This window comes from Oncorhynchus mykiss, chromosome 25 (assembly GCF_013265735.2).
Source record: "Oncorhynchus mykiss isolate Arlee chromosome 25, USDA_OmykA_1.1, whole genome shotgun sequence".
NCBI lineage: Eukaryota > Metazoa > Chordata > Actinopteri > Salmoniformes > Salmonidae > Oncorhynchus > Oncorhynchus mykiss.
Window position 1 is genome coordinate 35,206,736 of NC_048589.1, and position 19,921 is coordinate 35,226,656.

Sequence of the window (19,921 nt, forward strand, 5' to 3'; positions counted from 1 at the left end):
TGGTGACTATGCGAACTGGTTTGTATGGGGTAACGGCTAACTGGTTTCTAATGCGTAATTGTGCTAACTGGACCTTCAGGTGAGGAGGATGGCAGGGACCTGGCCAAGCTGGAGGAGAAGGTGTGGGACCCCAGCAGTCCCCTCACAGAGAAACAGATCGACCAGTTCCTGGTTGTGGCTCGGTAAGTGGGTCCGGTTCGGTGTGCTATGGTGGAAGGGTTGTGGCTCTACTGTGGCGGGAGGTGTTAGTAGCTTGGTAAGACTGCTGTGAGATGGATAGGACATGTAAAAGGCTCTGGTGGGACTAGGAGGAGATGGAGCAGGGTTTTTGGGGTAGTTGTTGGTAAGATGGACTCTGTTGTGGTATAAGGGTGGAGGGGTTAGAAGACTGGTCTGGTGGAGGGGTTAGAAGACTGGTCTGGTGGAAGGTGGAGGGGTTAGAAGACTGGTCTGGTGGAAGGTGGAGGGGTTAGAAGACTGGTCTGGTGGAGGGGTTAGAAGACTGGTCTGGTGGGAGGTGGAGGGGTTAGAAGACTGGTCTGGTGGAGGGGTTAGAAGACTGGTCTGGTGGAGGGGTTAGAAGACTGTTCTGGTGGAGGGGTTAGAAGACTGGTCTGGTGGAAGGGTTAGAAGACTGGTCTGGTGGAAGGGTTAGAAGACTGGTCTGGTGGAAGGGTTAGAAGACTGGTCTGGTGGAGGGGTTAGAAGACTGGTCTGGTGGAGGGGTTAGAAGACTGGTCTGGTGGAGGGGTTAGAAGACTGGTCTGGTGGAAGGTGGAGGGGTTAGAAGACTGGTCTGGTGGAGGGGTTAGAAGACTGGTCTGGTGAGAGGTGGAGGGGTTAGAAAACTGGTCTGGTGGAGGGGTTAGAAGACTGGTCTGGTGGGAGGTGGAGGGGTTAGAAGACCGGTCTGGTGGGAGGTGGAGAGGTTTATTGCCACCTCTTCCTCTGTTGTCATACCTCTAAATCTGGAGGGTTAACACAAACTCCTCTTGCTTATCTCTCTCTTCTCCCCCATCTATTTCCCTCCTTGTCTCTCTCTTTCTCCCCCATCTCTTTCCCTCCTTGTCTCTCCCTCCTCTTCTCTCTCTCTCTCTCTCTCCCCCATCTCTTTCCCTCCTTGTCTCTCCCTCCTCTTCTCTCTCTCTCTCCCATCTCTTTCCCTCCTTGTCTCTCCCTCCTCTTCTCTCTCTCTCCCCCATCTCTTTTCCTCCTTGTCTCGCCCCCCATTGTCTCTCTCATCCTTCCCCCTCCCTCTCTGTCATTCCTCCCTCTCTCCCCCTTCCTTTCTCCATTCCTCTGTCTCTCAGGTCAGTGGGTACCTTTGCGCGGGCTCTAGACTGCAGTAGTTCTGTCCGGCAGCCCAGTCTTCACATGAGTGCTGCTGCTGCCTCTAGAGACATCACCCTGGTAAGACACACACACATACACACATTGCCCACTGCCCTAGGTAAGGTCAGGGTCAGGCCAGAGGTGAGTGCTCGGCAGGATTGCTATTAGCCCAGGGGTATGCTGGGAGCTTCAGTAGCGGGTGTGAGTGGGTGTGCGTGGGTGCATTCGTGCTCATGTGTGTCTGTGTGCGTGTATGGGGCATCTCTGTGTGACTGAGCGTGTGTGTGATATTGCGTGTGTGTGTCTGAGTATCAGTAACGAGCAGGCTTCAGCGGCCCCAGACGACCCATGTGGCCATGTTCCGGCCCAATTCTGCACCTCATACATAAAACATGGAAAACAGGCCTCCGAGCTACAGCGTACACACAAACACACACATCAATATACATGAAAACAACATGCTCACAACACACATCCATATACAGTACCAGTCAAAAGTTTGGACACACCTACTCATTCAAGGGGTTTTCTTTATTTAGACTATTTTCTACATTGTAGAATAGTAGTGAAGACATCAAAACTATGAAATAACACATATGGAATCATGTAGTAACCAAAAAAGTGTTAAACAAATCAAAATATATTTTAGATTCTTCAAAGTAGCCACCCTTTGCCTTGATGACAGCTTTTCACACTCTTGGCATTCTCTCAACCAGCTTCATGAGGAATGCTTTTCCAACAGTCTTGAAGGAGTTCCCACATATGCTGAGCACTTGTTGGCTGCTTTTCCTTTGCTCTGCAGTCCAACTCATCCTAAACAATCTCAATTGGGTTGAGGTCTGGTGATTGTATTGGCCAGGTAATCTGATATAGCACTCCATCACTCTCCTTGGTCAAATAGCCCTTACACAGCCTGGAGGTGGGTTTTGGGTCATTGTCCTGCTGAAAAACAAATGATAGTCCCACTAAGCGCAAACCAGATGGAATGGCATATCGCTGCAGGATGCTGTCGTAGCTATGCTGGTTAAGTGTGCCTTGAATTCTAAATAAATCGCAGTGTCTCCTGCAAAGCACCATCACACCACCTCCTCCATGCTTCACAGTGGGAACCACACATGCAGAGATCATCCATTCACCTACTCTGCGTCTCACAAAGACATGGCGGTTGGAACCAAAAATCTCAAATTTGGACTCATCAGACCAAAGGACAGATTTCAACTGGTCTAGTGTCCATTGCTCGTGTTTTTTCCCCCGAAGCAAGTCTCTTCTTCTTATTGGTGTCCTTTAGTCCATGATGGCCTGATTCACACAGTCTCCTCTGAACAGTTGATGTTGAGATGTGTCTGTTTCTTGAACTCTGTGAAGCATTTATTTGGGCTGCAATCTGAGGTGCAGTTAACTCTAATGAACGTATCCTCTGCAGCAGAGGTTACTCTGGGTCTTCCTTTCCTGTGGCGGTCCTCATGAGAGCCAGATTCATCATAGGGCTTGATGGTTTTTGCAACTGCACTTGAAGAAACGTTCAAAGCTCTTGAAATGTTCCAGATTGACTGACCTTCTTGCCATAATATTTTTTATTTTAATTTGACCTTTATTTAACCAGGCAAGTCAGTTAAGAACAAATTATTTTTTTCAATGACGGCCTAGGAACAGTGGGTTAACTGTCTGTTCAGGGGCAGAATGACAGATGTGTACATTATCAGCTCGGGGGTTTGAACTTGCAACCTTCCGGTCCAACAATATGGACTTGGTCTTTTACCAAATAAGGCTATCTTCTGTATACCACCCCTACCTTGTCACAACACAACTGATTGGCTCAAATGCATTAAGAAGGAAAGAAATTCCACAAATGTACTTTTAACAAGGCACACCAGATAATTGAAATGCATTCCAGGTGTCTACCTCATGAAGCTGGTTGAGAGAATGCCAAGAGTGTGCAAAGCTGTCAACAAGGCAAAGGGTGTCAAAAAAAAAATATATATAGCCCTTCTTACATCAGCTGATATCTCAAAGTGCTGTACAGAAACCCAGCCTAAACCCCAAACAGCAAGCAATGCAGGTGTTGAAGCACGGTGGCTAGGAAAAACTCCCTAGAAAGGCCAAAACCTAGGAAGAAACCTAGAGAGGAACCAGGGTATGAGGGATGGCCAGTCCTCTCCTGGCTGTGCCGGGTGGAGATTATAACAGAACATGGCCAAGATGTTCAAATGTTCATAAATGACCAGCATGGTCAAATAATAATAATCACAGTAGTTCTCGAGGGTGCAGCAAGTCAGCACCTCAGGAGTAAATGTCAGTTGGCTTTTCATAGCCGATCATTAAGAGTATCTCTACCGCTCCTTCTGTCTCTAGAGAGTTGAAACCAGCAGGTCTGGGACAGGTAGCACGTCCGGTGAACAGGTCAGGGTTCCATAGCCGCAGGCAGAACAGTTGAAACTGGAGCAGCAGCACGGCCAGGTGGACTGGGGACAGCAAGGAGTCATCATGCCAGGTAGTCCTGAGGCATGGTCCTGAGAGAGAGAATTCTTAAGTTTACACAGGACACCGGATAAGACAGGAGAAGTACTGCAGATATAACAGACTGACCCTAGTCCCCCGACACATAAACTACTGCAGCATAAATACTGGAGGCGGAGACAGGAGAGGTCAGGAGACACTGTGGCCCCATCTGATGATACCCCTGGACTGGGCAAACAGGCAGGATATAACCCCACCCACTTTGCCAAAGCACAGCCCCCACACCACTAGAGAGATGTCATCAACCATCAACTTATCATCCTGAGAGAAGGCCGAGTATAGCCCACAAAGATCTCCGCCACGGCACAACTCAAGGGGGGGCGCCAACCCAGACAGGAAGATCACGTCAGTGACTTTGCCCACTCAAGTGACTTACCCCTCCTAGGGACGGCATGGAAGAGCACCAGTAAGCCAGTGACTCAGCCCCTGTAATAGGGTTAGAGGCAGAGAAACCCAGTGGAGAGAGGGGATTCAGACAGCAAGGGCGGTTCGTTGCTCCAGAGCCTTTCCCTTCACCTTCACACTCCTGTGCCAGACAACACTCAATCATATGACCTACTGAAGAGATGAGTCTTCAGTAAAGACTTAAAGGTTGAGACCGAGTCTGCGTCTCTCACATGGGTAGGCAGAGGTCCTTCAGTTTTATTTGAGACGACTGTGCAACCCTCAAGATTAATTGTCAGATTCAACAGAAGATCTCTTTGTTTCTTGGGACCTAGAACAAGCATCTAGGTACTTTGGAGAATCTCAAATATAAAATATAGTTTTGATGTCTTCACTGTTATTCTACAATGTAAAACATAGTAAAAATAAAGAGAAATCCTTGAATTTGTATTTATTTTTTATTTCACCTTTATTTAACCAGGTAGGCCAGTTGAGAACAAGTTCTCATTTACAACTGCGACCTGGCCAAGATAAAGAAAAGCAGTTCGAAACATACAACAACACAGAGTTAGACATGGAATAAACAAACGTACAGTCAATAATACAGTAGAAAAAGTATTGCTAATTAATCGGCCATTCTGATTAATCGGTCGACCTCTAGTCCAGAGTAGTGATGCTGGACGGGCGGGCAGGTGTGGGCAGCGATCGGTTAAAGAGCATGCATTTAGTTTTACTTGCATTTAAGAGCAGTTGGAGGCCACAGAAGGAGAGTTGTATGGCGTTGAAGCTCGCCTGGAGGTTAGTTAACACAGCGTCCAAAGAAGGGCCAGATGTATCCAGAATGGTGTTGTCTGTGTAGAGGTGGATCAGAGAATCACCATTAGCAAGAACGACATCATTGATATATACAGAGAAGAGAGTCTGCCCGAGAATTGAACCGTGTGGCACCCCCATAGAGACTGCCAGAGGACCGGACAACAGGCTCTCTGATTTGACACACTGAACTCTATCTGAGAAGTAGATGGTGAACCAGGTGAGGCAGTCATTTGAGAAATCAAGGGTGTTGAGTCTGCCGATAAGAATGTGGTGATTGACAGAGTCGAAAGCCTTGGCCAGGTCGATGAATACGGCTGCACAGTAATGTCTCTTATTGATGGCGGTTATGATATCATTTAGGACCTTGAGCGTGGCTGAGGTGCACCCATGACCAGATCTGAAACTAGATTGCATAGTGGAGAAGGTACGGTGGGATTCGAAATGGTCGGTAATGAGTAGGTGTCCAAACTTTTGACTGGTACTGTACATGAAAAGCACATGCGCACAGCACACGTACATATACATGATAACAACATGCACACATACATATACATGAAAACTACATGCACACAGCACACATACACCTACATGAAAACAACATGCGCACAGCACACATACATATACATGAAAACAACATGCACACAGCACACATACATATACATGAAAACAACATGCGCACAGCACACATACATATACATGAAAACAACATGTGCACAGCACACATACATATACATGAAAACTACATGCGCACAGCACACATACATATACATGAAAACAACATGCGCACAGCACACATACATATACATGAAAACAACATGCACACAGCACACATACATATACATGAAAACAACATGCACACAGCACACAAATCAACTCTTACACTCATGAATAGAGAGACCCTCACACTGACTAAGACAAGTGACAAGATAATAGCACATCCATAATAGACTATGCAGCACCATTAACCTTGGTGGCTTTGACAGACAGAAAAATAGGGACCTTTTGCTTGGTTTGTTTGTTACAAGGGTGTGTTTTGTTGGCTGGGTATAGGTGAAATCCAGGGGCATACATGTTCATTAGGGCACACAGTAAACCCCACGGAAGTGTTTCTTATTGGACAAATACAGATGGTACCACCCTGTTTCTTCGTCTTTTCTGCCTACTGAACACAACACAATATCCCCCCCCCCCTCCCATCTTCTCCCTAGTTCCATGCCATGGACACCTTGGATAAGACTGGTTATGACATGACGCGGGCCATCGCTGCCCTGGTTCCCCAGGGAGGACCTATTCTCTGCCGGGACGAGATGGAGGAGTGGAGCGCCTCAGAGGCCAACCTGTTTGAAGAGGCCCTGGAGAAATACGGAAAAGACTTCACAGACATACAACAGGACTTTGTGAGTACAGACAGACATGTTTCAGACAGACAGACAGGTACGGTTCTGCTGCCTTGGCTTGGACTACCCTCCACAAGGAAACTCTGATGTGCATATCACCAAATCGTCAGGGGAATTGTTGGGCTACAGCTTGCCAGCCTGGGCCACCACTAGGGACCAATCAGATTGCATTATTTATTTCTAGAACTACTCTCACAAATGTAAAGGAAACGATGCTTAGACTGAGAGGAACTGTTAAAGGCTCATAATAATGTAACTTTTGGTGAGACTCAACTCAGAGATGATCAGGAAGGCATCTATTGAGAGCAGAAAAGATAATACTGCATGTCTACTCCAGCCATAGATATAAATAGTGTATGGCTATATTTCTCTCAGCCATAGATACAGTTGAAGTCGGAAGTTTACATACACCTTAGCCAAATACATTTAAACTTAGTTTTTCACAATTCCTGACATTTAATCCTAGTAAACATTCCCTGTTTTAGGTCAGTTAAGATCACTACTTTATTTTAAGAATGTGAAATGTCAGAATAATAGTAGAGAATAATTTATTTCAGCTTTTATTTCTGTCACCACATTCCCAGTGGGTCAGAAGTTTACACCAGCATCATGAGGAATGGGCCAAAATTCCCCCAACTTATTGTGAGAAGCTTGTGGAAGGTTACCCGAACTGTTTGACCCAAGTTAAACCATTTAAAGGCAATGTTACCAAATACTAATTGAGTGTATGTAAACAACCTGAGTCAGGTTGTAGGACTCCTTGCTTGCACACGCTTTTTCAGTTCTGCCCACACATTTCCTACAGGATTGAGGTCAGGGCATTGTGATGGCCACTCCAATACCTTAACTTTGTTGTCCTTAAGCCATTTTGCCACACACTTTGAAAGTATGTTTGGGGTTATTGTCCATTTGGAAGACCCATTTGTGACCAAGCTTTAACTTCCTGACTGATGTCTTGAGATGTTGCTTCAATATATCCACATAATTGTTCTTCCCTCATGATGCCATCTATTTTGTGAAGTGCACCAGTCCCTCCTGCAGCAAAGCACCCCCACAACATGATGCTGCCACCCCAGTGCTTCACGGTTGGGATGGTGTTCTTCAGCTTGCAAGCATCCCCCCTTTTCCTCCAAACATAACAATGGTCATTATTATTTCTCCAAAAAGTATGATCTTTGTCCCCATGTGCAGTTGCAAACTGTAGACTGGCTTTTTTATGGCGGTTTTGGAGCAGTGGCTTCTTTCTTACTGAGCGGCCTTTCAGGTTATGTCGATATAGGACAAATTTTACTGTGGATATAGATACTTTTGCACCTGTTTCCTTCAGCATCTTCACAAGGTCTTTTGCTGCTGTTCTGGGATTTGCACTTTTCGCACCAAAGTACATCCATCTCTAGGAGACAGAACGCGTCTCCTTCCTGAGCAGTATGACAGCTGTGTGGTCCCATGGTGTTTATACTTGCGTACTATTGTTTGTACAGATGAACGTGGTACCTTCAGGCATTTGGAAATTGCTCCCAAGGATGAACCAGACTTGTGGAGGTCTACAACAAAAAAAATCTGATTTTCTTTTGATTTTCCAATGATGTCAAGCAAAGAGGCACTGAGTTTGAAGGTAGGCCTTGAAATACATCCACAGGTACACATCCAATTGACACAAACGATGTCAGTTAGCCTATCAGAAGCATTATAAGTGAAATAATCTGTCTGTAAACGGTTGTTGGAAAAATTACTTGTGTCACGCACAAAGTAGATGTCCTAACCGACTTGCCAAAAATATAGTTTGTTAACAAGAAATTTGTGGAGTGGTTGAAAAACTAGTTTTAAAGACTCCAACCTAAGTGTATGTAGACTTCAACTGTACAGTCGTGGCCAAAGGTTTTGAGAATGACACAAATATAAATTTTCACAAAGTTTGCTGCTTCAGTGTCTTCAGATATTTTTGTCAGATGTTACTATTGAATACTGAAGTATAATTACAAGCATTTCATAAGTATCAAAGGCTTTTATTGACAAGTACATGAAGTTGATGCAAAGAGTCAATATTTGCAGTGCTGACCCTTCTTTTTCAAGACCTCTGCAATCCGCCCTGGCATGCGGTCAATTAAATTCTGGGCCATATCCTGACTGATGGCAGCCCATTCTTGCATAATCAATGCTTGGAGTTTGTCAGAATTTGTGGGATTAAGGTCTGGGGAGTTTCTGGCCATGGACCCAAAATATCTATGTTTTGTTCCCCGAGGCACTTAGTTATGACTTTTGCCTTATGGCAAGGTGCTCCATCATGCTGGAAAAGGCATTGTTCGTCAGCAAACTGTTCCTGGATAGTTGGGAGAAGTTGCTCTCGGAGGATGTGTTGGTACCATTCTTTATTCATGGCTGTGTTCTTAGGCAAAATTTTGAGTGAGCCCACTCCCTTGGCTGAGATACAACCCCACACGTGAATGGTCTCATGATGCTTTACTGTTGGCATGACACAGGACTGATGGTCGTGCTTTTTTCCGGATGGTCGTGCTTTTTTCCTGGAGAGAAGTGGCTTCTTTGCTGCCCTTGACACCAGGCCATCCTCCAAAAGTCTTCGCCTCACTGTGCGTGCAGATGCACTCACACCTGCCTGCTGCCATTCCTGAGCAAGCTCTGTACTGGTGGTGCCTCGATCCAGCAGCTGAATCAACTTTAGGAGACGGTCCTGGCGCTTGCTGTACTTTCTTGGGCACCCTTGAAGCCTTCTTCACAACAATTGAACCGCTCTCCTTGTAGTTCTTGATGATCTGATAAATGGTTGATTTCGGTGCAATCTTACTGGCAGCAATATCCTTGCCTGTGAAGCCCTTTTTGTGCAAAGCAATGATGACGGCACATGTTTCCTTGCAGGTAACCATGGCTGACAGAGGAAGAACAATGATTCCAAGCACCATCCTCCTTTTGAAGCTTCCAGTCTGTTATTCGAACTCAATCAGCATGACAGAGTGATCTCCAGCCTTGTCCTCGTCAACACTCACACCTGTGTTAACGAGAGAATCACTGACATGTCAGCTGGTCTTTTTGTGGCAGGGCTGAAATGCAGTGGAAATGTTTTTGGGGTATTGGGTTCATTTACATGGCAAATTCATCCGATCACTCTTCATAACATTCTGGAGTATATGCAAATTGCCATCATACAAACTGAGGGAGCAGACCTTGTGAAAATGTATATTTGTGTCATTCTCAAAATTTTTGGCCACGACTGTAGAAACTGTATGGCTATATCTCTCTCTCTGCCATATAAATATATACTGTATGGTGATATTTCTCTCAACAATAGGTATAGATAGTTTGTGTATATCTCTCTCAGCCGTAGATATGGATAGTGTATGGCTATATCTCTTTCAGCCATATAGATAGATACGGTATGGCTATATAGTGCATTCAGAAAGTATTCAAACCGCTTGACTTTTTCTAAATTTTGTTACGTTACAGCCTTATTCTAAAATGGATTAAAACTTCTTATGGCTGCAATCCCGTTAACGGGATCGATATGACAACAGCCAGTGAAAGTGCAGGGCGCCAAATTCAAAACAACAGAAATCTCATAATTAAAATTCCTCAAACATACATGTATTTTATACCGTTTTAAAGGTAATCTTGTTGTTATTCCCACCACAGTGTCCGATTTCAAATAGGCTTTACAGCGAAAGCACCACAAACTATTATGTTAGGTGACCACCAACTCACAGAAAAACACAGCCATTTTTCCAGTCAAAGAGAGGAGTCACAAAAAGCACAAATAGAGATAAAATGAATCACTAACCTTTGATGATCTTCATCAGATGACACTCATAGGACTTCATGTTACACAATACATGTATGTTTTGTTTGATAAAGTTCATATTTATATAAAAAAATCTGAGTTTACATTGGCGCGTTACGTTCACTAGTTCCAAAAACATCCAGTGATTTTGCATAGCCACATCAATTCAACAGAAATACTCATCATAAATGTAGATGAAAATACACATGGAATTATAGATATACCTCTCCTTAATGCAACCTCTGTGTCAGATTTAAAAAAAACTTTATGGAAAAAGCAAACCATGCAATAATCTGAGATGGCGCTCAGAAAAAGAAATATCCGCCATGTTGGATTCAACAGAAATCAGAAATAACATTATAAATATTCTCTTACCTTTAATGATCGTCATCAGAATGCACTCCCAGGAATCCTAGTTCCACAATAAATGCTTGATTTGTTCGATAATGTCCATTATTTATTTCCAAGTAGCTACTTTTGTTAGGATTTAGGTATACAAATCCAAACGCTCATGCAGGTCCAGCATAATGTCGGACAAAAACTTCAAAAAGTTATATTACAGGTCTTAGAAACATTTCAATCTAAGTATAGAATCAATCTTTAGGATGTTATCATAAATCTTCAATAACATTCCAACCGGAGAATTCCTTTGTCTGTGGAGAAGCCATGGAACACGGGTCGCTATCATGTGAATTGCGTGTGACCAGCCCTTGGCTCTCTGCCAGACACCTGGCTCATTCAGCTCCCATTCAGCCCCACAACACAGTAGAAGCCTCATTCAAGTTTCTAAAGACGGTAGACATCATCCATATTCCACTGTGAATTCAATAGGGGCTGGGTTGAAAATGGACCAACCTCAGATTTCTCACTTCCTGTTTGGAATTATTCTCAGGTTTTTGCCTGCCATATGAGTTCTGTTATACTCACAGACATCATTCAAACAGTTTTAGAAGCTTCATAGTGTTTTATATCCAATACTAATAATAATATGCATATATTAGCAACTGGGACTGAGGAGCAGGCCGTTTACTCTGGGCACCTCTGCGTACCTTTCATCCAAGCTACTCAATACTGCCCCTACAGCCATAAGAAGTTACATTTAAAAAATACTCATACCTTATTTACATAAGTACATACATTTACATAAGTATTTAGACCCTTTGCTATGAGACTCAAAATTAAGCTCAGGTGCATCCTGTGTCCATTGATCATCCTTGATGTTTCTACAACTTGATTGGAGTCCATCTGTGGTAAATTCAACTGATTGGACATGATTTGGAAAGGCACACACCTGTCTAGATAAGGTTCCACAGTTGACAGTGCATGTCAGAGCAAAAACCAAGAAGGAATTGTCCGTAGAGCTCCGAGACATGATTGTGACGAGGCACAGATCTGGGGAAGGGTACCAAAACATTTCTGCAGCATTGAAGGTCCCCAAGAACACAGTGTCCTCCATCATTCTGAAATGGAAGAAGTTTGGAACCACTAAGACTCTTTCTAGAGCTGGCTGCCCGGCCAAGCTGAGAAATTGGGGGAGAAGGTCCTTAGTCAGGGAGGTGAGGTGAGCAAGAACCCAATGATCACTCTGATAGAGCTCCAGAGTTCCTCTGTGGAGATGGGAGAACCTTTCAGAAGGACAACCATCTCTGCAGCAATCCATCAATCAGGCCTTTATGGTAAAGAGGCCAGACGAAAGCCACTCCTCAGTAAAAGGCACATGATAGCCCACTTGGAGTTTGCAAAAAGGCACCTAAAGGACTCATACCACGAGAAACAAGATTCTCTGGTCTGATGAAACCAAGATTGAAGTCTTTTGCCTGAATGCCAAGCATCACGTCTGGAGGAAACGTGGTACCATCCCTACGGTGAAGCATGGTGGTGGCAGTATCATGCTCTGGGGAAGTTTTTCAGTGGCAGGGACTGGCAGACTTGTCAGGATCGAAAGATGAACTGAGAAAAGTACAGAGAGGTCCTTGATGAAAACCTTCTTCAGAGTGCTCAGCAACTCAGACTGGGGCGAAGGTTCACCTTCCAAAAGGACAGCAACACTAAGCACACAGCCAAGACAATGCAGGAGTGGCTTCAGGACAAGTCTCAATGTCCTTGAGTGGCCCAGAAAGAGCCCGGACTTGAACCCGGTCAAACATCTCTGGAGAGATCTGAAATAGCTGTGCAGCGACACTCCCCATCCAACCTGACAGAGCTTGAGAGGATCTGCAGAGAAGAATGAAACTCCCCAAATACTGGTGTGCCAAGCTTATAGAGTCATACCGAAGAAGACTTGAATGAGTAAGTGTCCACACTTTTGACTGGTACTGTACACTCTGAATGAGCTAAAATTATAAATCTCATATTGCTCTTTCACAGTCAGCTGTACTGTACAGTAGGCTAATAGTAAGCCTACTATTGAAACAGATAAATGAGGCTGTCAACTGAGTCAGAAATTCAGAAGTTTCTGGTTTAAAAAATGTTTTCAGGTTTTTGCTCGCATTCAAACCATAACAATGCTAAACCACTTTAGGAGACCACTTTTGAGGTCTGGGAAGATCTGGGAAGATTGAGTGTAGTTGCCCTTTAAATCAAGTCCACAGGCACCTACCACTGTTTGATTGGTGGTGTTGCTGTAGCACATGAGATGGAGTTTGTAAAACAAATGGGCACTGGATTGATACAAGTAATCTTGATATCGTTCTGCCAGAAGACCGGTAGATCTATCGTTAGTATCGCTATATTTTTCCTGTTCCTTAATTGTTTGAAACCTGGACGTTTTACCTTGCTTCAAAGTAGCCTATAGCCAATTTCCCACCATAGAAATGTGGAGGCAATTATTTTATAAAGACTTCCTCATATGTGTTCTCCTGTTCTATTGGTTTTCTTTCAACTTTCTTTCATTGTCTAGCAGCCAAAGGCATTATCCTAGTTATATCAGCAGCCCATGAGTGTTGTTGCATCTTTAGATCTCCCCTCTTTCTACATTTCTAACGGATAAAATTCCATCTCTGTCTAAGAAACCGCTGTGCGGTGAGCATTTTCGAACATTTGCACGTAGGCCTACCACAGTTTGCACATTGCTGCCCATAAAATGTCAAGAAATAATTGTTGATCAACTTGTTAAGCAATCTGATCTGTTCCATCTGCCTTGTTAACCTCAACTACACTACTTTGATACGCATCATGGGGATTAAAAAGTGAGTATACACAATGCCCACTGAAAAATAAGGGGTATACCCTCCACCACTGAATATATCTCTCTCAGCCATAGAGAGATATACTGTAAGGCTATATCTCTCTCAGCCATAGAGATAGATACTGTAAGGCTATATCTCTCTCAACCATAGAGATAGATACTGTAAGGCCATATCTCTCTCAGCCATAGAGATAGATACTGTAAGGCCATATCTCTCTCAGCCATAGAGATAGATACTGGAAGGCTATATCTCTCTCAGCCATAGAGATAGATACTGGAAGGCTATATCTCTCTCAGCAATAGATATAGATACTGTATGGTTATATCTCTCAGCCATAGAGATGCACTATATATACAAATGTATGTGGACACCCATTCAAATTAGGAGATTCGGCTATTTCAGACACAGACGTTGCTAGCAGGTGTATAAAATCAAGCACACAGCCATGCAATCTCCATATAAAAACATTGGCAGTAGAATGGCCTTACAGAAGAGCTCAGTGACTTTCAACGTGGCACCGTCATAGGGTGCCACATTTTCAAGTCAGTTCGGAAAATTTCAGCCCCGCTTGAGCTGCCCTGGTCAACTGTAAGTGCTGTTATTGTGAAGTGAAAACGTCTAGGATCAACAACGGCTCAGTTGTGAAGTGGTAGGCCACACAAGCTCACAGAATGGGGCCACCGAGTTCTGAAGTGCGTAGTGTGTAAAAAACATTATCTCCTCTGTTGCAACACTCGCTGCCGAGTTCCTCTGGAAGCAACGTCAGCACAAGAACTGTTCGTCAGGAGCTTCATGAAATGGGTTTCCATGGCTGAGCAGCCGCACACAAGCCTAAGATGACCATGAGCAATGCCAAGCGTCATCTGGACTGTAAAGTTTGGTGGAGGAATAATAGTCTGTTTTTTTTCATGGTTCAGACTAGGCCCCTTCGTTTCAGTGAAGGGAAATCTTAACGCTACAGCATACAATGACATTCTAGACAATTCTGTGCTTCGAACTTTGTGGCAAAGGTTTGGGAAGGCCCTTTCCTGTTTCAGCATGACAATGCCCCTGTGCACAAAGCGAGATCCACACAGAAATGGTTGGTCGAGATCAGTGTGGAAGGACTTTCTTCAACCCCATCGAACACCTTTGGGATGAATTGGAGCGCCGACTGTGAGCCAGGCCTAATCGCCCACCATCTGTGCCCGACCTCACTAATGCTCTTGTGGCTGATGGAAGCAAGTCCCTGCAGCAATGTTCCAAAATCTAGTGGAAAGCCTTCCCAGAAGAGTGGAGGCTGTTATTGCAGCGAAGGGGGAGCAACTCCGTATTAATGCCCATGATTTAGGATTACATGTTTTATTTAAATAGGCAAGTCAGTTAAGAACAAATGACGGCCTACCCTGGCCAAATCCGGACAACGCTGGGCCAATTGTGCGCCGCCCTATGGGATTCCCAATCACGGCCGGATGTGATGCAGCCTGGATTCGAAAACCAGGGATTGCAGTGACGCCTCCTGCACTGAGATAGACCGCTGCTCCACTCAGGAATGAGATGTTTGACGAGCAGGTGTCCACATACTTTTGGTCATGTAGTGTATCTCTCTCAGCCATAGAGATAGATACAACGGGCTGAGCAATATATAGCCATACAGTATCTATGCTGCTGTTACCCTGAGGGGAAGGAATACATTAGGATTCTGCTGTCTTTACACTGTGTCTCACTCTGCCACCTGGTGGTCAGTTACAGTCAGTGTAGTTCTCTGTTCTACTCAAGCCCACAGCCACAGCAAACCACGTGCTGCCATTAGGGGTGGGGCCTGCCAGCTCTGGTATTCTGACAATTCAGTTACCTCTTTGAAACTTTTTAAAGAGAGCGGTCTTAATTCAACTATAAAATATCACTTTACAAAGATTGTATTGAATAGAAAAAATGTAGAGAAAATACAAAAGGTGGTGCCTTTTTAAAGCATGATGACGAAGATGTTATGCTGAGAACGTTGTCTCTCTTGTTTTCCCCTGCAGCTGCCCTGGAAGTCCCTGACCAGTATCATAGAGTATTACTACATGTGGAAGACCACAGACAGATACGTACAGCAGAAACGGTTAAAAGCAGCAGAGGCAGAGAGCAAGTTGAAGCAAGTCTACATCCCCAACTAGTGAGTATCTACAGACTGAGACAGCAGGTCCTAATGAGCTCCTCCCAAATCCCTAACATTAATTCTTATGAAGTCTACAGGTCGGAAGACTCTGTATGGGCATAAGCCATGTAGTGGTGGAGCTTCTACCTTATTGCTTATACTTTACAGGGAGCAAAATGGGACTGGCTGCAGTATGTTGCATTTCTGAGACTCTGATCCTCTGCCCACTTCCTCATAGCAACAAACCCAACCCCAACCAGCTGAGTGCTAACAGTGTGAAGCCTGGCATTGTGGGAGGCCTAGTGAACGGCTCCGGGGCTGCAGCTGGAGCCACAGTCGGAGCTGGGGGTGTCCCGGGGGTGCTACCAGTGCCCCCAGGACAGACCCCAGGACTGGGCCGCGCTTGTGAGAGCTGCTACAGTGAGTACCACTCCCCTCCACCCATACTCAGTGTTTTTGCTTCATTTAGACCGTGTGGAAATGAGTGATTCATTCCATACTGTAGTAAGGCTCCAAGCCATTGCCTCTATGGCTCTCCTTTAACAATGGAGTGAGTTAGAGAGAGTGCGTGAGAGCGAGTGAGTGAGCTCAGTGTAATCTAGTCAGAGCTATTTTAGTGTTAATTAATTCAGTCTTAAATGATTAAAGAATGTCACTAACTCTGTGTGTGTGTGCACGTGTCTCTGCGTATGTGTCTGTCTGTGTGTGTGTGTGTCCGTCCCCATGTGTCTCTGTCTCTCTCTGTGTGTGTAGCCATCAGCTCGTATCAGTGGTACTCGTGGGGTCCCCCCAACATGCAGTGTCGTCTGTGTGCCTCCTGCTGGACCTACTGGAAGAAGTATGGAGGACTGAAGATGCCAACAAGACTGGAAGGAGAGAGGCCTGGACCCAACCGCAACAACATGGTAAACAACATGTAAACAACACAAACTGAGATCATGATTAGGATGAGAAGGTTTTCCCAAGTAATGTAAACTGAGCAGGAGAAACTCCTGACCCTCCTTAATGTCAACCTACAACTCTTTGTCTTGGACTCCTCTTGTCTGATTGTTGTCCATTCTCTAACTCTCTCTTCTTCCTCCTCCTCTCCCTCTCACTCTGTCTGTCTGGCTTCTCTCTTCCACCCCCCTCCCCTCCTATCCAGTCTCCCCACGGTGTTCCAATGCGTCACAGCGGGAGCCCCAAGTTTGCTGTAAAGACGAAACAGGCCTTCTACCTGATGACCACTCAGGTGACGCGCGCCGCCCGACGCGTCTGTCAGGACATCATCAGACCACGCTTCCTCGCCAGGCACCCCTACCTCCCCCTCAACACAGCCCAAATCAAACAGGAATGTGAGTAACATACTACACCTCTACCTCCACCCATATCCTCCACTCCTATCCTCCACTCCTATCCTCCGCTCCTATCCTCCACTCCTATCCTTCGCTCCTATCCTCCACTCCTATCCTCCACTCCTATCCTCCGCTCCTATCCTCCACTCCTATCCTCCACTTCTATCCTCCACTCCTATCCTCCACTCCTATCCTCCACTCCTATCCTCCACTCCTATCCTCCGCTCCTCCACTCCTCTCCTCCACTCCTATCCTCCTATCCTCCACTCCTATACTCCTATCCTCCACTCCTATCCTACGCTTCTCCACTCCTATACTCCTATCCTCCACTCCTATCCTTCGCTCCTATCCTCCACTCCTATCCTCCGCTCCTCCGCTCCTATCCTCCGCTCCTATCCTCCGCTCCTATCCTCCGCTCCTATCCTCCACTTATATCCTCCACTCCTATCCTCCACTTCTATCCTCCACTCCTATCCTCCACTCCTATCCTCCACTTCTATCCTCCACTCCTATCCTCCACTCCTATCCTCCACTCCTATCCTCCACTCCTATCCTCCACTCCTATCCTCCACTTCTATCCTCCACTCCTATCCTCCGCTCCTATCCTCCGCTCCTATCCTCCGCTCCTATCCTCCACTCCTATCCTCCACTTCTATCCTCCACTTCTATCCTCCACTCCTATCCTCCACTCCTATCCTCCACTCCTATCCTCCGCTCCTCCACTCCTCTCCTCCACTCCTATCCTCCACTCCTATACTCCTATCCTCCACTCCTATACTCCTATCCTCCACTCCTATCCTACGCTTCTCCACTCCTATCCTCCGCTCCTCCACTCCTATCCTTCGCTCCTATCCTCCACTCCTATCCTTCGCTCCTATCCTCCACTCCTATCCTCCGCTCCTCCGCTCCTATCCTCCGCTCCTATCCTCCGCTCCTATCCTCCGCTCCTATCCTCCGCTCCTATCCTCCACTTCTATCCTCCACTCCTATCCTCCACTCCTATCCTCCACTTCTATCCTCCACTCCTATCCTCCACTCCTATCCTCCACTTCTATCCTCCACTCCTATCCTCCACTCCTATCCTCCACCCCTATCCTCCACTCCTATCCTCCTCTCTTCCACCCCTAACCTCCACCCCTAACCTCCACCCCTATCCTCCACTCCTATCCTCCACTCCTATCCTCCGCTTCTCCACTCCTATCCTCCGCTCCTCCACTCCTCTCCTCCACTCCTATCCTCCACTCCTATCCTCCTATCCTCCGCTCCTCCACTCCTATCCTCCACTCCTATCCTCCGCTCCTCCACCCCTATCCTCCTCTCTTCCACCCCTAACCTCCACCCCATCCTCCACTCCTATCCTCCACTCCTATCCTCCGCTTCTCCACTCCTATCCTCCGCTCCTCCACCCCTATCCTCCACCCCTATCCTCCGCTCCTATCCTCCGCTCCTATCCTCCGCTCCTATCCTCCGCTCCTATCCTCCGCTCCTATCCTCCGCTCCTATCCTCCGCTCCTATCCTCCGCTCCTATCCTCCACTCCTATCCTCCACTTATATCCTCCACTCCTATCCTCCACTCCTATCCTCCACTCCTATCCTCCACTCCTATCCTCCACTTCTATCCTCCACTCCTATCCTCCACTCCTATCCTATCCTCCACTCCTATCCTCCACTCCTATCCTCCGCTCCTCCACCCCTATCCTCCACTCCTATCCTCCTCTTTTCCACCCCTAACCTCCACCCCTATCCTCCACTCCTATCCTCCACTCCTATCCTCCGCTACTCCACTCCTATCCTCCTATCCTCCACTCCTCCACCCCTATCCTCCACTCCTATCCTCCTCTCTTCCACCCCTAACCTCCACCCCTATCCTCCACTCCTATCCTCCACTCCTATCCTCCGCTTCTCCACTCCTATCCTCCGCTCCTCCACTCCTATCCTCCGCTCCTCCACTCCTATCCTCCGCTCCTCCACTCCTATCCTCCACAAAAAAAATCCACCTTTACCTTCCCTCTCCACTCCTACCTCCCCCTCAACACAGGTCAAATCAAGACCTCCCCCTCAACACAGGTCAAATCAAGGCCTATTGAGAGTACTGAGTAGACCTGGGTCCTGTTCATTAAAGCACCACACAAAGGAGACTGAGTAAAACAGGGAGAGATTGTAATTGTCCAATAAGAAATGCCATTTTCCTTTTCTGTTGTATTTTTATTTTTTTAAAGGTCTTATGTAACAGCTACACATACTAACCCTGTGCTGTGGTGTTTTCCAGGTGCACTGCGATTGCCAGACGAGCCCAAAAAGCCATTGCCGCTGAAGCCGGTTGACAGGAAGCCTCTGGAGTCAGTGGTCCGATATCTTGGTGGGAATCTCATTCTCACCCATCTATAGAGAAGTCTCTAATTTTCAGTCTGCTAAATGGCATATATTAAATTATATTAAATTACTATTAAATTAATAGTCTGTTTTAGCCAGTGTTGATTTGAAATTCATAACTTTGCTGATTAAACTCAAACATCTCTCTCTCTCCCTCCCTCTCTCCCTTCCTCTCTCTCGCTCTCTCTCTCTCTCTCCCCTCCCTCTCTCCATGGCCAGAGGCCCACCCGTGCCCACCCAAACCTGACCTCCCGCGCGGCCAGACCGTAACCACGGGCAGCCTGACACCCATCAAGTCGACGCCTAACATCCTCAACAACGGATCACCCACCATCCTGGGAAAACGCACCTACGAGCAGCACAACGGCATGGACGGTGAGAGACCGAGGAGAGGGTCAGAGGTAGACAGGGGCTGGAGGAGGATGACGTAGATGGAAGACAGTGTTGTCATGCTAAGGCTGTTGCGATGACCATATTACCGCCACACCGGCGGTCACGAGTCATGAAGGCAGTCAAATTCCACATGACCGTTTAATCACGGTAATTAGGCTTCTCCAAGCTCTTATGCTGCTGCTGGTCATTAGTAGCCTACCAAACTTGATAACTGTCTGGTACTCAGCACTCTATTGTCCCTCTAATCATTCTGACATCAATGGAAAAAATTTCG

The 19,921-nt window shown here is 46.1% G+C and overlaps 1 protein-coding gene across 1 annotated transcript in view; it reads left to right on the plus strand.

Annotated features, from left to right (window-relative positions):
* Positions 1 to 19,921, plus strand: part of LOC110505832 (metastasis-associated protein MTA1) — a 73,034-nt gene that overhangs the window by 39,588 nt on the left and 13,525 nt on the right. The window contains exons 8-16 of the mRNA XM_036962418.1: positions 80 to 182; positions 1,311 to 1,410; positions 6,258 to 6,446; positions 15,431 to 15,564; positions 15,785 to 15,966; positions 16,300 to 16,451; positions 16,691 to 16,880; positions 19,151 to 19,240; positions 19,474 to 19,629. Coding sequence (XP_036818313.1) covers positions 80 to 182; positions 1,311 to 1,410; positions 6,258 to 6,446; positions 15,431 to 15,564; positions 15,785 to 15,966; positions 16,300 to 16,451; positions 16,691 to 16,880; positions 19,151 to 19,240; positions 19,474 to 19,629 — 1,296 coding nt within the window. The remainder of the gene's footprint in view (positions 1 to 79; positions 183 to 1,310; positions 1,411 to 6,257; positions 6,447 to 15,430; positions 15,565 to 15,784; positions 15,967 to 16,299; positions 16,452 to 16,690; positions 16,881 to 19,150; positions 19,241 to 19,473; positions 19,630 to 19,921) is intronic.